A 17,902-nucleotide genomic window follows, 5' to 3' on the forward strand; every position below is an offset into this window, starting at 1 on the left:
CAAGTGTGCCAAAGCCGTCGAAGCATTTTTTATTGGGTTTGTTCTGTGTAACGTTTTTCTGCAGAAACTGCTGAATCTGCAGACATGTAGTGGGGAAACGTGAGTGATTTATCGCTAAATTGGTGACCCCTCGACGCTGGTACCACTGATCGTGACGACTTTTTCGTCGATATGCTGTCTCTCCGTATGTGGACGCAGAAAATCGCCTCAAAACTCAAGTAAATCAAAATGGAAACGTGTAAAATACCATCATCAAAGCTGTTTGCATTGTCTGCGGTCGATTTGCGGGACGATTTTGAAGAGGTAGGCTGTGAAAAATGCATCTGAAATCTGTGGTGTGGCCCTAATCTGGCAGTAGCCATTTTTGTTTTTTTATGTTATTCTTTTTTTCACTGTGTGCGTTTGACAAACGCGCTGTGTTGTCAGATTCCGGCCTTTTAAAAATCTCTGCAGGGACTCCCGGACTTGGTTTATTTTTGCCTTTTTTTTAATTGGCTCTTTTTTGCTGGCTGTTTTTTTTTGCAGCGTTTCGAACGAGCTCATCAGAATTTTGTGCCCATGACCGCAGGATTGAACGACAAGGAGCTACATGATCTCCTGGCCACGACAATGGCCAAGGATAAGCAGCACGAGGATGTTTCACTGGGAATGATTTATACCATCCTGACGGATCCATCACAGGCTGCCAAGACTTATAGAGACCTCACATTGCTCACGAGGGATGGTCTGACCTTTGCCACGACCAATGTGTCCATGCTGGTGGCCGATAAATATCCCAAAATCACAGATAACGCCCGGAAGCAGCTTCTGTGGCTGGTGCGGGAATTTGTGAAGAATGCTGTGCTCAATGTGGACCAGATAATCTGGAATATGCTACGACAGGCTAGTGGTGGGGATGTTTCACAGAGAAATCTGCTTCTGGTCGAGGGACTCCTGGACATCTTCATTGACCATCGTCAGTGGCTCGAGAAGACACCCTTTCTCGTGGGCACAGTCGTTTATACCTACGTCCGTCTCATTGAGGACCACACGAGTCCCCTCCTGAACACATTGCGAGCTAAAGAAGTGAAATTTGTCGTGTCGCTCATTCGCGATAGATTCACAGACATCATCCCACTGGGCAGGGATTTCATCCGTCTCCTCCAGAATGTAGCAAGAATCCCAGAATTTGATCAGCTGTGGAAGGATATCTTCCTCAATCCAAAGTCCCTATGCACTTCCTTCACGGGTGTCTGGCAGATCCTTCAGACACGCACCAGCCGGCGTTTTCTGCAGTCACGGCTGACGCCGGAAATCGAGAGGAAGCTGCATTTTCTCACAAGCAGCGTCAAATTTGGAAATCACAAAAGGTGAGTGGAATTCCTAAATTGCAGCTAAACCGCTAAATATTTTTCCACGGTACTCTCTGCAACAATGCATTGCTGTGCTGAGTTTGTTTTGGCACTAGGCCAATAGCTCTATTTCAAAAATCACTTCCGTTGATTGATGGCAATAAAAAGAATAGAAAATGGGTTGGAGAGCATTTCTTTGACCTTCCAGGTGCAAAGAGAAATTTTTTTGGGTGATTAAAAGCGTCAGTAATCTTAATAAATTAATTCAAAAATATTCATTCTAAAATGCTATATCGATTAGCTGGGCTAATTCAATTAGTTCAATAAAGGTGGAAGTGGCGGAGATGAATCTTGTTCAGGGGAAGAGATTTCCTCTTGGAAGAGATTTACAAAACATTTAAAAAGCTTTAGGCATTGCAAAGTAATGAAGTTTTTGGCTGTTATGGCCAACACACAAGGCAAAATCTTTTTAGTCAGTAAAAAAAAATCAAATTGGTCAGTAAAACATAAAATATGGTCAGTAAAAAATTAAAAATGGTCAGTCAAAAACTTTAAAAAATCAGTAAAAAATTAAATTTTGTCGGTAAAAATTAAATTTGGTCAGTCGGGCATACCTTTTAGATCAAGAAAATTTCATGAAGTCGAATTTCGAATCCATTTCTTTCTCACATGTTTTGCATATGTCTATCTCATTCTCTCGTACTCTTCTTCTTCTCTTAAACATCAATCCAAATTCAATTTAGCTCAATCGAATTTGGTATGTGAAAGAATGAGATAGTCATATGCAAAATATGTGAGAAAGGAAGGGTTTCGAATTTCGACTTCATGAAATTTTCCTGATCTAAAAGGTGTGCCGGAGCCAAAAATCAAATACGGTCAATAAAAAACTAAATATGGTCAATAAAAAACTTTAAAAAAAATCGGAAAAAATTAAATTTGGTCAGTAATGCTTCCGCCACACCTTTTAGATCAGGAAAATTTCATAATGTCGAAATTCAGATCACCTTCTTTCTCACATGTTTTGCATATGTCTATCTCATTCTCTCGCACTCTTCTTCTCTTAAACATCACTCCAAATTCAATTTAGCTCAATCGAATTTGGTATGCGAAAGAATGAGATAGTCATATGCAAAACATGTGAGAAAGAAGGGGATCCGAATTTCGACTTTATGAAATTTTCCTAATATAAAAGGTGTGCCGGAGCCATTAAAGTCAAATTTGGTCAGTAAATGTTTTTTTTTTAATCAGTAAAATGTGAAATTTAATCAGTGGAAAATTAAATATGATCAGTGAATAATAATTTAGTCAACAAAAAACTAAAAGGAAATCAATAAAAGTTAAAACTTTGCATATCCAGATGAAAAGTATTGCACATTTCGTATTGCGGAAACTTCGTATTTTAGTACATTTCGTATTTTACCATTTCGTATTTCATATTTTGTCTTTCCTAATTTTTTTTACAAAAATTAAATAGGTGCTACTGATAACTTTCCAAAGCACAGAAAATTTCCCTTTGGCTCAACAGGCGGTACAAATTACTTCCCAAAACACGAAAAATTTCCCTTTGTCTCAACAGACGATACAGATAACTTCCCGAAGCACAGAAAATTTGATTTTTTACTTTATTTTTTACTGACCATTTTTTATATTTTACCGATCAAATTTCATTTTTTACTGATCAATTTTGATTTTTCACTGATCAAATTTGATTTTTTACTGACCAAATTTGATTTTTTACCGACCAAATTTGACTTTTCTCCGACCCAATTTGATTTTTTACTGACCAAATTTTATTTTTTACTGACCAAATTTAATTTTTTACTGATCATATTTCATTTTTTACTGACCAAAAAGTCGCAGCCAACACACAATAACTTTTGTTTTGGAAACATGTTTTTAACGTTTCAATGACAGTGAATGGAAACTAGATCTAAATAGTCATCTTTGTCTCTCTCATAAAAATTTTGAAAACATGTTTAGAAACAAAATTTATTGTTCGTTCGGCATAAATTTTGCAGGTTTCTTCCAATATTTTTTTTTATTTTGACGCATGAAATCCAGTTGCTATCCTTTTAATTTTTTTTTTAGAGAACATTACAGTAAAAGGGATCTCTTTGGCGTTCTGTAAACGTTTTATTTTTTATGACTTATTCTCAGATTCAAAGTTTTTTTTTTAAATTTTGGACTAAAAATATTTATTTGAGGGGTTATTTGAGAATTTTAGGATATAAAGGTTATGTATGTCATAACCTCAAAAAATGTCAGCTCTTAATAGAAAATTCCCAAGTTCAATTAAACATGTTATTTCTCCCGTACAAAAAAAAATCTCCAATATTTTTACTTTAGAATTTAACAAACAGCAAAGAAACGCTTTGGATTTTTAGGTTTTGTTGAATTTTTGAGGTTAGAATTTGAAATATTCAAAATTGAAAATAAAAACTTAGGGTAGGTGTGCCAAATTCCAACCAGCTTGCAATTTCGGCCACAGTTTTTGTTCATCGAATTTCCATAAATTTTTAGTTTTTGCGTACTCTAGAGGTTATATAATGCAAAAAATAACAAAAAATGTCGCTTCAACGAACAAGATGATCTGAAAAAGACATTGGAAGAATTCCGGAAGGGCAAGAAACTATGAGAATTAAGGTGGCCGGAATAGGCCACCAATGCTATCTCTACATTTTCATTCATTTTAAAATGGATTAAGGATGAATTTAGAGAAAATAAAGACGATAGACTGTCTACAAAGTTCCAAGCAACACTCCTTATAAAAAATAACAAAAAAAAATTCAATTTGTATTAAAAATATTATATTTCAAACTTCAGACTTTGGCGCTTGCATGCAACTATGCCGAAATTTGGCACATTTACCCTACATCAGTTCTTGTATTGTGGCAGGACAATTGAATAAAAAATTACACTATAGGTTACAAATTAAGAAATTCTGCCATATAAAATATGTCACACATTTTTGGGGTTAGGTGTAACACAACCTGAAATATTTTATATATAAAATATTGGGTATTTGATGGGCTTGATGGGATATGTTGTAGAAGTCAATTCTTCTAAGTTGTTCTAAGATTACAATGGTCATAACAGGAAAATTGTAAGTCACCTACCGTCTCTAGAACAATTTCGTAACAGGATGTTCGTGGGCTAGGGAGACTGAAATACTCTAGTTACTTAAGAGTCCAACCCGTCAATATTACATTGAGTTTCATTCCCTCATTTGATTAATAGGCTCTTAATAGGCTAATTCGAGATTTTTTTTTAGGTTATATTTAGTCTAACCTCAAAAAATCACGGCATAATGCTTTGCAACACATTTTTTTTTAATATCCAGCATAGTGGAATTTTTCATATACAGCCATGATACAGAAAGGAAACTGATCCAAAAAATCTTTAAATTTTTTAATTTCTAACCTAAAAATACAACAATTGACCATCTAAAATATTTTGGACTATTTGTTAAATTCCAAAACAAAATTGATTAGTATAGTAATAAATCATTGAGGAAATTTTACTTCACTTACGCAGAACTACTGAATTTCATATTATCAGATTACTTTCTAACGGTACGGTCTTTTTAGGTTATGTCGAGCATAACCTCAATTATAGAATAAATTTATTTGTACCAAAGAGAAGAGTAACTTCTATTATTCAACAAAAGTCACAATGTGATGTTAAATCTTACATATCTTGAATAAATCTTTAAAAGGTGACTAAACAAATCATTTACAGTAGACTCTCTCTCAATCGGGAATATAGGGCAAAATGTCATATGGTTTAGCGATAGAATTGAGCGTCAAAACCTTTGTAAATTCCACAAAAAGCGCTCAATTGTAAAGAATCACGAAAAAATAGGAAGAACTACAGCGAATTTGATCGAATTAGCTTCATACTTAAACGTGAAAATTGTCAACAAAATTTGTCGCCCGATTGAGAAAGAGCCGATTGAGCGAGAGTCTACTGTATTCGTTTTTTTAAGAAAATTATTTATTTAACTATAAGGACGATAAGGACCTAAAAATGAAATTTATCCTACGGCCGTCTAAAGTTGTGTTTTGTTCTAAAATGTAATGGCGTCTACACATTAGTATAGAAATTTTTTTTAAAAAAATGCCTTTTTTAAGAAAATTTCCCCTATCTTTGTAGGCAGAAACGTCAGAATTTTTTAAAAAAGGCAATTTTTGACGAATTATTTAAAAAATGATTTTTTATGACCACCAATTTTTGACCCTCTTGTCTTAAAGAGTTAAAAAATTAAGAATTAGGTGTCTTGGCCAAACTTGAGCTTTAATTAAAGCGAAGTTTAGTGTGCAAAAAAGGGGGAAGATTTTTCAAAAAAAAAGCTTTTCTAAATTGAAAAGCAGTTTTTCTAATTTTAATTCTAATTTAAATAAATCGCATTATTTCCTCAAAAATGAACTCTTCAAATATGAACAACTGCAAAATTTGAGGTTAGTGAAGAAAGTTTTCCGTGGAGTCTGAATTAGAACCATTTTTCTCAGGTTTATTTAATTTTCTTCGTCAAATTAAACTTACTTAACAACAAATTACAATGATAAAATATCTAAATTTATTTTTCTTGATATATATAGGGTTAGTGCATTTCATATGTATTCCGCCGTTACATTTTTGAAAATATTGTTCACATTTTAGGAGTGAGAAACGTGAGAAACTATACTGTATGTTATACTGTATAAATATTTGATTTTAATTCAGAACCTTTTAAATCTATGTTTAGGTTAAGCTCAATGTAACCTCGCATTCTAAAATAATTTACAATGGAAAATAAAAATGTGATGGTTCCATATTGTCATACTTTCCGTAGGTGTACTTTAAATTGATTTTACTGTCTTTAAAAAATAAAAAAATAATATAAATATTCCAATTTCAGTTAGGATTGAGGTTATGTTATTGAAAACGGTTTACCTTATACAATTCCGGTTTTATAATGTACAGGAAATCTATTGATTTTTTCTTATATTTCTTTTTTTCAATACATTTTTATTTATCTCTGCTAAGACTGCAAAATTGTTAAATTTGATCCAATTGAATAATGAAAATTTGGAGAAAAATGAGGTTACATTTTTTTTGTCATCGTCAAAACTATTCGCTATATTTTTTTTATCTACGTATTTTTCATTAAATTTGTAGGCAAATAGGAAATTATTGAGCTTGTCTATTATTCTAAGATATTGAGACTCATTCCTGTCTTTCAACGAATGATTAGAATTTTGAGGTTATGTTAAACATAACCTTGAAAGTATATAAAAAATTTTGTGTTACATTTTTTTAGAACCTGTACATGAATGGTACTTAGTACTTTATCCTTAAAAGAATAATTTCTAATTTGAATAGTTTCCAGGATAACGATTTGTTAAATATTTGTAGTTAGAATTACATTTTATTTTTTGTGGAATTTGTTATGCTTTTTATGGTTCTAAATTAATAAAACCAGAACCGATAGTCCTTTCTCAAATGTGCCAGAATAATTTAGTAAAATCGCATTTAGACTTTAAATCTTTGGGGTACGTTTTAATTTCACGAACTCCTAGAACGTCTGAGAAGTTTCTAATCGGCATAATTCTTATAGGAAATATACTCCTTTATCTAATTTTTTTTAAAGAAGATATTGTTCTATTTAAAAGGGAAATGCATAAGTATTTGAGGTATTTGAGGTAAATGTTGATTTCGTAGGACTTCTTAAAAATTAAATCATTTTTATTTTTTTTAGATAACTGGATAATTTCTTTAAAAAATCTTTTTTTTTTTAAAGAATAACCTAATTTAAATTAATTACTCATGACATAAACAATTTATTATTATTAAAAAATATATATTAAAATTCTTGATTTGGGACTATACTGGCTAGTAAGAAGACTTTATCGTTTTTGCTATAGGGGGATGTAGGGTTACATTGAGCTGGGACTGCATTGAAAACGCATTTTTTTCGAAAATTTCTAAAGGAAGTTGTACCTAGCCATAATTTAATTTAGAAACTTAGCGGGAAGTATTGCACATTTGAACGGCGGCACCTTTGAAATTGGGCGGTTTTCTCCTCTTTTTTTAAATAGAACTGAGCCTTACCGCGTTATAATTTAGCTTCTCAAACCATTTTTCATTTATCAACTTAATCTATCATCATTTTTTGTCTATCTAAATTTTATATTATGTGAAAGCCCTGCTTCCTTTAGAAATATCCGGAAAAATAATGTATTCAATATAGCCCTAGCTCAATATAGCCCCACTTCCCCCTAACGTTGACAAAGTATAAATTTAATTAGGGGGAATAATTTCATTATGACTAGATGAGGAATTATACGTTTCATCAACTTAATACAGAAACTAGAATTTTTATAGTCAAATCCATTTGCACGAAGATCTTATATAGAAGCATAATTACTCCATTAAATGCACATTCCAGAATTTTTTAATAGTTAAAGGGTTAATCGAGTTGATACTAAAAAAAATAAAATCACTTTACTCCTATAACTTCCTGCTCAAATAAACTAATCTTAATTATTCCATCATTGTTTCCTACCACAATTCACGTGTTCTAAAAAGTATTAGGTTCTCATTGACCTTATTATTTCCGTCACAGAAGATTAAAGAAGTGGGTTAGTTTGTAAAAACAAGTAATTTGCAATTTAGCTTCACACGCTTCATTACAGTAATTAAAAAATGTGATAGACAAGTATTTTTGCTGCAATTTAAAACTTTTTTCCAGTAAAAGTTTAGAAGTTTTGGTAAGTTTATAGAAGGTGGATTCCTTGACTTCTTTCCAAACTTTTGATTCACTCTAAATAGAGAAATATTGTTTTGGCATAATAGGAAAATGATGAAGCCATATTATGCCAACATATTAAACAAATTAGAAAATTAATAAGTTCAAGTTAAATAACCTTTAAAAATATGTATAATATATATATTCTATCTATAACCATTTTTAATAAATGCGTAGCAGTTTCCAAAAGGGCAACATCAAAGGTTGATTGATGAAGCCTAAATTTAATAAAAAAAACTGTGCAAGCGATATTGATAACCTTTTTTTCAAATGCTTCTGCCATGCCGGGCGCTAAATTTCTCTTAAATTCTATTTAGATTGTTGGGCAAAAAGTGATATTGGTTGGAATAAAGAGACCAAATAAAAATTACGTATGAATTAGTCTAAATTTATGACTGTAATGAAATTTGAACCACGTGAATTTAATACTTTACAATCAGTTGTTTGTCTTAATCGTAAAACGTAATTGAGAATCCATTGTACATTTATAGCATTTATATTCTCTTAAAAAAATGACCTAAAAGACTCTTTGATATACATTATACCATTTCTATCTTATCTCACATGCTAAAAACAGTAATCCTAATCAAAGCCTAATCCTTATAAGTTGGCTCTATTGTGGCAACAAATATTTATTACAATGCCTATCAGGAAATTATGCAAAATGTATGCGATAACACTTCTTACTTCTCTCAATAGTGATTTATAGACATTGTTTTAATTTGAAACACTCAATTAAGGGATTATGGAAATACAGAAAGTCCTATCTTTATTACAAGTTTATATAGAAATTGATTGAACAAGAGGAATTTCTTATAGGATTTATCTGAGATTTGTTGAAATTTTAGGGCATGTCGTTCAATTACCTTTTTGTAGGATTAGTTGGGCTTTTTTTTACAATCACAGCTATTGTGTTGGTGTTGTTTGGTCAACCAACCCTGATCGATCTCATACTTACAGGGTTTGTATTTTAGGTAACCCACAGATTGAGATAATGACTGGTCGACAAAATTGGCCTAATCTCTAATCGGCCGTGCCAGTCGTAGACCGCTAAGATTTCATTTCTTTTATTTAATTTTATTTAAAAAATGACATGTCCATAACATTTTTTCTTTGATTTATTCTAATCTTGGAGAAATATCCCAGAAGGGACACCTTAATAAAAAAAAGTTTTTTTTTGTGTTTTTAGTATAAAATGTCATTTGTTCTTTGGGTGGTGAGAAGTGTTCTCAAACTCCTATAAAAAATGGCACAGGAAAATTCAAAGAAATCTCATAGGGTAAATGTCCTAATTCAAAACCATTTCCAAACGCTTTAACTTTAACAGAAGATTCAACACATTAAGTTCAATTTTTTTTTCTGAAGAGAATTACATAAATTTGCTCCTTGACTCTTCTAGAATATTACTGTTTAGTGAAAATTCTTTAGATATAATTTGAAAACTTCTTAAATACAAGAAAAATCCGCAAGCGTAAAATGCTTCTATTGGAAACAATCTAAATGGAGACAAGGGAAGTTTCTAATTGGAGACAAACAGTGTAAGTGAAACCGCGACGACAGACTTCCAAAATCTTGTTGAGTTGCTCCTGAGTGCAGGATTTGTTTTTATTCCTGGTCTTTTCTCCTTTCCCATCTAAAACAATAAGAAAACCTCTCCAAAAATATCATATTTCCGGGGTTTCCTGTTGAAGGCTTCCAGACTTCCAGGCATTTGCAGACACTTCAGAAAAACCCTTTTTGTTCACGAAATAGATAATTATTTCATTTGAAAACTTCACGTACCGCTAGCAATAAATAATTGTTTTTCATTGGAAAACATGGCAAATCGATGAAAAATTCGATGGTGAAAATTTACACTTTTAATTTTCCTGAGAAATTAACAAATTAAAATTTGTGAATATGAATGGATTTTCGCTTTATTTGGAGCAAAATTAACTAAATAATGAAACTGTGGTATAGAAAATATATAAGAATAATAATTTAGTACTGTATTTATCATGAAAACAATGACGTTTCCATTTGGAATAGCGAAAAATTTCCATTTGGAGCAGGTTTTGAATTAGCTTAATTTACCCTAGAATTTTCCACGTCTCCTTATCGACAATTTCAGCTCTTAGTCGTAACGAATTTCCAAAAAGAGCAAGTAGGAAAAGGGAACTTCCGCGTCACGTTTATATTTCAGAGAAATTTACTGTCCTCTGACCGGAATTTTTTAATTGATATCCGCGGGGGTAAACATGGTTATACTTCCCAATGAAATCCCCGTGAAAGCCTATGTAGTTATCATTGTCTTAGAAAGGAAATTTGCTCAGGGTATTCAAGGGAAATTTAGGAGAAAATTCGGGAAAAAACTAGAGGATTTTATGGAAAATTTATGGAAATTTCATATATTTGACTTGAATTCGTTATAGTGATTCCCAGAGAAATCTCTTTAGAAAATATGATTTTTTCACTTTTTAATTTTTTTAATTGTCTTCTTTTTTTCTGTTTTCCTCCAAACTTGATTTCCAATCCCAATGCGATGAGATACTTTTATATGGCACGTGTGTCCGCTAGTATTTTAATATACCTGAAGAAATTAATTTCGACTGAAGTGTATCCTTAAGTGTAAAAGAAAAATCCTAGGAAATTCCTTGGGAAATACCATTAAATTTTTCCAGCCACGAGTGAGTAGAACTCGTACATGAACAAAAGATTATTTGAAAAGATTTAAATTTCAAATTCTGGAAGAATTTTATGCAAAAGAGTACAATTTTCGGCGTATATTGCACCACGTTTTGTCTTATAAAATAAGTCGTGATCAAGCATAAACGCCATCCCTTCATTCAAGTACTAAATGAGTCGATTGAAGTAAGAGTGGACTATTTTAAAAGGGAAATGCATATACGATAAGTCCCTTTTGTTCTGGGCATGCCAAATAGTCCTGTCTAGAAGGAGTGTACAAAATTTTAATTAAATGAGTGCATTTGTTTTTCAAAAATCATGACTATCGATTTCAAAAGGGGAACCCAAGAAGCAAAATAGCTGCCTTATAGAACCAAGTATTTGACAAGTCTTTTAGTGCACTTTTAAAAGACTTAAAGTGTGCACTTTTAAAAGACTTAAAGTAAGAATTTCTTGTTGAAATTCTTATAAAGCTCTTAAGATCCTCAAGAGTGCGTCACTTTATCTCAGTGATGGAACCAAGAGCGTTGTAAGCAAATTAAAAAGATTTTTGGATATATAATGCCTTACTTAGGGAATTCTACAAGACTATATTAAGAAAAAATTGCTTCTTGGATAAGAAAGCGTTCCATGCTTTGTGAAATGCTCGAATTCATGACTTAGATGTTATACCTCAACCAACAGTACTTTCGCATAATTGACCGTTTAACCGTTTAAGGATGATACACTGAGAAAAGAAAGAGGGTGCGATTAACTTTTTTTAACTCATAAACTAACACTTTTTAGGTGTAAAAATATATCAACATTTTTCAATGTTAATTTTACACCTTTTTAAGGGTAAATTTAATATGGAAAATGGTAACTTTAACCCATAATATACTCATAATGGGTGATATTTACACCGATTTCGGATTAATACTGCAGGGTGAGATTAACTTTTAAGGAATGTTATTTTGACTTTTTCGGATTTCTCTCAGTGAACGAGTAGAAAAGATTTTTTTTGCAGATTGAGATAATTATTTACATAAAATTGAATCTTTGATAACTTGGCCCGGGGTAATTTCTAAGGAGTGGTTATGTACGTCAAAAATAAAAAAGTTATTAGAGATGTTCTTCAGTACGAAATCACAGATTTGGCAGTTCATTCATAAAAGAAAATTAGTATTTTTTTCTATTCACTTACTCTATGATACGAGTGTCCAGTGTTTGAATTCTCCATAGATGTGGGAGTAATTTATTTCTAGTTCGAAATTCCAATAGAAGAATCACAATTCTCGTAAAATGAAATAGTCTTGTCATTAGCTTTTTTTCTTCAATTATCCATATCTTATTGGGAAATAAATCTGCTAATACATTCTGATAAGATTACAACTCGGCTATTGTTTGTTGTATTCAGTGATTAATCGTAAGATGCATTGCAAAGTTTTTTTCACTCGTTGATAAGGGGAGTTCTTCATTGACCAAAAAAAAACGGGAGAATAAGAGAAAGGGAGATATAAAAATTTATATGAATATTTTCCTAACACCGAAAAAAGTCGCATGATTTTTTTTGTGTGGGAGAAAGAGTGATAATGGGTTTATGTTTTTCTTTTTTTTCTTGTTGGTGTACTTTTCGCAGATACCAAGACTGGTTTCAAGATAAATACTTCACAACACCAGAATCTCACAGTTTGCGCTCAGACTTAATAAGATTCATCATAAATGCAATTCATCCGACAAATGATATGCTCTGTTCGGATATTATTCCACGATGGGCCATTATTGGTTGGCTTCTTACCTCATGCACAAATCCCACAGCTCTGGCTAATGCTAAATTGGCATTATTTTATGATTGGCTATTCTTTGATCCCATGAAGGATAACATAATGAATGTGGAGCCTGGTATATTAGTTATGTATCATTCCATACGGAATCATCCGTTGGTCAGCAGTACACTGTTGGACTTTCTGTGTCGTATCATGAAGAATTTTTATCCGAAAAATGAAGATAAAATTCGAATGGGTGTTTACAATTCACTGAGAAAAATCCTGGAGAAACAGGTGATTCCGAATCTCTATCCACTTTTTGAATCACCAAAATTGGATAGAGAATTGAAGCAGATGATCAGGGAGAATTTCCGTGAGTTCTGCAGTGGACCAAATCCAAATGATGCCAATAGTCAGATGGCCAGTGATGATCGTACAAATCTCTATATCATCGATGAACGCATTGGGGGTCCGGGGATACACAATAACTTCAACAGTGATGATAAAGTATTCAATCGGACAGTCAGTGATCAACTTCGGTCGCACAATCCACAGGGCGTGACAAATGCAACAACGTCAGGCAATGAGCAGGATGGGGAATCGGGGGAGAATGAGGTGGAGTTCAGTGATGATGAGGAGGAAACACCGGTGAAAACTGAAGATTTGACTGATGATGATGACGATTTACCACTTTCCAAGGTAAGTTTATTAACTTTTCTACTCTAAATCCATTTTTTTTTTTAACTTTTAATGGACCTTATATCCCTTTTCTTGTGAGGAAACATTCAATAGAAAAAAATTAAATGACTATTTTAAACATTTTTAACACATTCATTTTTTTAAACGTTCAGTATTTTTGAGGAAGTAATTACATTATGGTGCTATTCCAATGAAAAAAGGGGAAATTTTTTTAGTACAGTTTTAGTAGATTTTTTTAGTACCTTTTTTTAGTACATTCTTTTTAGTACATTTTTCTAGCGGTCCCAAACAGTACTGATAGGAACTAACACAAAGAAAAGTCGATTTCCAGCTATTACAGTTACCTAAAAAAAAACAGGGTTTTCAGTATATTTTTGCTGAGTCGCTCAGCAAAAATTTGCTAACCAGTCAGCAGTTCTCGAACAAAAAGTGCTAACCAAATATATGGAAAGGTAGTGCCTCGTGAATGTCGCTTTGAGATTAGCAGAATTCAGCTGCAAATACGTATGCTTTCAGTTGAATTGAAATCAATTACCATTTGGTGCTCGCTGGGTTATGCAGAAACATAGGGGAAAGTACTCTCCTTTCGAACGTTCATGCTTTCGAATAATGTGAATTTTATTTAAGTTTTCCTAAGAGACTTAAACATTTCTATTAAATATTTGTAATGAATTATTCAGGGGCCTCTCGACATTTCATTTTTCCATACGTTTTTGCATAGAAGCACTGAAGACTGTTGGCAAGTTTTTTCCTAAAGACAGTTGACTTATTAGTCTGATATATTTTGAAATCGTGCATTAAAAGCTATCCAAAAATACATATTTCATAATGTTCGCCGAAATAATACAATAACTACAAGTAAATTTGTTTAAGTCGCGGTGCAATATCTGCAAAATTTTTACAAGGAAAAGTGAAAAATAGCTTCACTTTTTATTAGGCTTGATATGGGCCCCTAGAATTATTGAATAAATTATGCTGAAAACGCTGCTTTTTTTCAACTAAATATTGTCGCTGGAAATCAACTTTTGTTTGTGTTACTTCCTATCACTACTGTTTGGGACCGCTAGAAAAATGTACTAAAAAAATGTACTAAAAAATGTAATTGTAATTTGTTTGTAATGAATTATTGATAATTATGTAAAAAATATGTGGAAATCTCTTATGAAAAGTAAAAGAAATTCATATTATTCGAAGGCATGAACTTTCGAAGGGAGAGTACTTTCCCCTATGAGAGCAGTCATGTACTAAAAAAAAGTTTCCTTTTTCATTTTTTATTGGATTAGCGCCTTTAATCATTAAAATTTTAAAACAATTCACGTTAAACGAGATAAAGTTATATTTCACTTTTGAAAAATATTGCTAGAAAATTGCAATTTTTCGTTAATATTTTGACACTTGTAAAATTTTTTCTTCTGTCAGTCTGAAACAAAAATGACAAATTATTATTTTTTCTTTTCATTTGGATAATTTTATGTTTGCAATTTTGATTCTTTCTTTAAAAAAAAAATATTTTCACATTAAAAAGTATTTCGTCATTTACATCGACGGTTGTCGTATTTGCACCTTTTACAATATTCGTGTTTTAGTTGTTTTTGAAATTTTATTAAAATATTCTCTACTTAGTCTGGTCTCAAAAATATAATTGAGAATGTGAATTATTTGAAAATCGTGAAAATTGCTGATGCGACAATTGTCGATGAAAACGACAATTTATATCGCACAAATGACAAACAATTTCATTTAAATAATATTTTGAGCATAATTTGCATAAAAAGAATAGTGGAGTATATGAAAACTTTCACTCTTCAGTCTGCAAAACTTTTTGTTTAGAAGAGATAAAAAGTTTTTGTTATTCGTAAAAATTCAGAAAACATTCCTTTTGCAAAAATTTTGAATATGAAAGTTTTACTGGTTAATAATAGTTTATTAGAAATTTATAGAACATTAAAAATAATCTAAAAAAGTTCACAATTTCTTTCTCATGAATAATATTGACTCAGAGAAAAAAAATATGGCTAATTTTCAAGAATTTTAAGAATTTTCATAATGGGGATTTGAATTATTGAATAAGAATTTTGAAGTTTTTTTTTCATTATTTCAGATGGGTAAAAGAAAAAGACCACGAAGAACAGTTCTCTTCGTAGTCTCCTTTTTGTCCCAGTCCATCTCAATCAATGAAAAAATTTCAAAATATAAAATTTGACTCTGATGTTCAAAACTTATTATATTGTATACCTACAATGGAAAGAAATTATCAAGATTTTGCAACAATTCTTAAATTATATACATAAATTGTGAAGCAGGACGAATGAGGTAAAACTTGCCACTTCGAAATTTCTAAATTAAATATTTCCCAAAATAAAATTAGGCGGCCTGGACTAGCTATATAAAACATATCCGAAAGTCATTGCAAAAGCTTTGGCCAATTTTGAGAAAAACCGAAAACAACATGGTTTTTAGGTAATGTTAATAGGGGATGTAAAATTATTCAAAAATCGTTACATAACGGGTTCATTACCGTAAATTTAACCAAATCAGTTGAAAAATGAGCCTTCCAAATTAGTTGACCTTTGACCTTAAATAATTCAAAGTGGCGAAATTTCCCGTCAGGTATGTTTGGGCGAAATGTTCGCCTGGACTACCTCTAAAACGTATCCGAAAAAACATTGAAGAAACAGAGGTTTCAAATTTTTACCATAAAAATAGCCTTCACGAACGTTCTCAATGGCCTCTACGTGCTAGAGAAATTTATGTCCATATGAAGAGATTTTCCTACACAAGCGTAGGGAAATTGCTTCAATATTGACATAAATTTCTCTTGTGTGTGGATGCCATAAGGAGGGAGCAAAATTTACAAAGCCAAAAAATTGATTTAATATTTATTGCTTTTATTTTTTTTATTATGAAACGCGTTTGTTTGCCCTACTTCTTGTCGGAAAGAATTGCAAAAAACTTATTGACCGATTGAAATGATAAAGGCTTATTCTCATAAGAATGAAATACTCTTCTAGTTTAAATTTTTTATTTTTTTCTAATTCTTACAGCATATTAAGGACAATATTTAATCCCAAAATATGCGTAAAAAAATACTAAAGAAATTCCGGTTTGATGATTATTCTCTGGTTTCTCTTGGTTGAACTATTAAATCCCGTTACCAAAATTGATTTTTATTAGATTATTTCTTTTCGAAAATAATTATTAAGCACTTTAAGGAGGAAGTCTGAATTAGTAGGTCAAAACTTAGCTGTTTTTCGCGATTTTCTTTGAAGGAGAAGGAAAAGATCAAGAATTTTTAAAATTAAATTTTAAAATATTTTTTTTTTCGAAAAAAAAAAAATAGAAAAAGGCGGACTAATGAAGTAGAGTTAACTAGAGCGTATTTGTAGCGCTCCATATATAAAATTTCGTAAATTCAGATTTTCGTCTATCTGAGATAGTAGGCCTTGGCAGATGATTTCACCGGAAAATTTTTGGAGAAATTTTCAAAATTGAATGGTTGAGAAACGGTATGATCACACCCTCATTTTTTCCGTTGTCACGTTTTCTTCTAGCAGCTTCATCTTAACCCTTTAATGGGTAAGACCGCCTCCAGGCGGTCTTCACAAAAATTAAATTTACAGCGACAATAAAAGTTTTATTTATTTAAAAGTGCTATAGTGTCGTCGGTAATAGTCTTAATAACATCTTTTAAAAGTTTAAACTCATTTTGACTCTTCGTTTTGTTGCTATTCCCAGTTTTATGTGACAGGTCAGAGAAAAAGCAACAAAAAATATTTGTGCAAAAAAACTAATTTCCAATTTCAAGAAAAATACCGATTTAAAGTTATCTGACTAAAATAAATTTATTTTTTACTGAAAGATATGTCATTCTACTTTGTATATTTTATTTAAAAAATTTGAAAAAAGTAAAAATGTGAATTTTAAAATCAAAGATAGATTTAAAAAAAAATTATATTTTCTCACCTGGCGCCTAAACTAAAAAAGATAATGAAGAATGGATGGTTTTTTCGACTTTATTGGATCATAATTATCCTGGAAAACATTGTTTTAGAACTCTTTTCGCATATTAAAGAAAACACTGTTAGAGGGTTAAAAAAATTCATATTGGGAAACGAAATATTGACTTTAACACGCTGTAAGAGATACTAAAAATTATTTTGTCAAATTTTGCGCCAATCTTCCTTAATGGTTATTTTTATTATTATTTGTAAATATTGTCTGAAAACTAATGCCCAACGCACAATAACTTTTGTTTTGTAAACATGTTTTTGACATTTCAATGAGAGTGAATGAAACTGAGATTTAGTCATCTCGCTCTCTCTGATATGAAATTTTGTAAACATGTTTGCAAACAAAATTTATTGTGCGTTGGGCATAATGCCCAGCGCACAATAACTTTTGTTTGTAAACATGTTCTTAAAATTTCTTATAAGAATGAGCGAGATGACTAGATCTAGATCTCACTCACTCTCATTGAAATGTCAAAAACATGTTTACAAAACAAAATTTATTGTGCGTTGAGCATAAAGCCCAGCGCTCAATAACTTTTGTTTGTAAATATGTTTTCAAAATTTTCTATAAGTGTGAGCGAGATAATTAGATCTAGAGCTCACTCACTCTTATTGAAATGTCAAAAACATATTTACAAAACAAAAGCTGAGCATAACGCACAATGA

At 31.5% G+C, this 17,902-nt stretch overlaps 1 protein-coding gene across 1 annotated transcript in view; it reads left to right on the forward strand.

Annotated features, from left to right (window-relative positions):
• The first annotated feature begins 54 nt into the window (after positions 1-54).
• Positions 55-17,902, forward strand: part of LOC129805846 (integrator complex subunit 3 homolog) — a 45,785-nt gene continuing 27,937 nt past the window's right edge. Inside the window, exons 1-3 of the mRNA XM_055854063.1 lie at positions 55-303; positions 526-1,349; positions 12,401-13,226. Of these exons, the coding sequence (XP_055710038.1) occupies positions 229-303; positions 526-1,349; positions 12,401-13,226 (1,725 nt within the window). The 5' untranslated portion in view covers positions 55-228. The remainder of the gene's footprint in view (positions 304-525; positions 1,350-12,400; positions 13,227-17,902) is intronic.

Source organism: Phlebotomus papatasi, chromosome 3 (assembly GCF_024763615.1).
Source record: "Phlebotomus papatasi isolate M1 chromosome 3, Ppap_2.1, whole genome shotgun sequence".
Lineage (NCBI taxonomy): Eukaryota > Metazoa > Arthropoda > Insecta > Diptera > Psychodidae > Phlebotomus > Phlebotomus papatasi.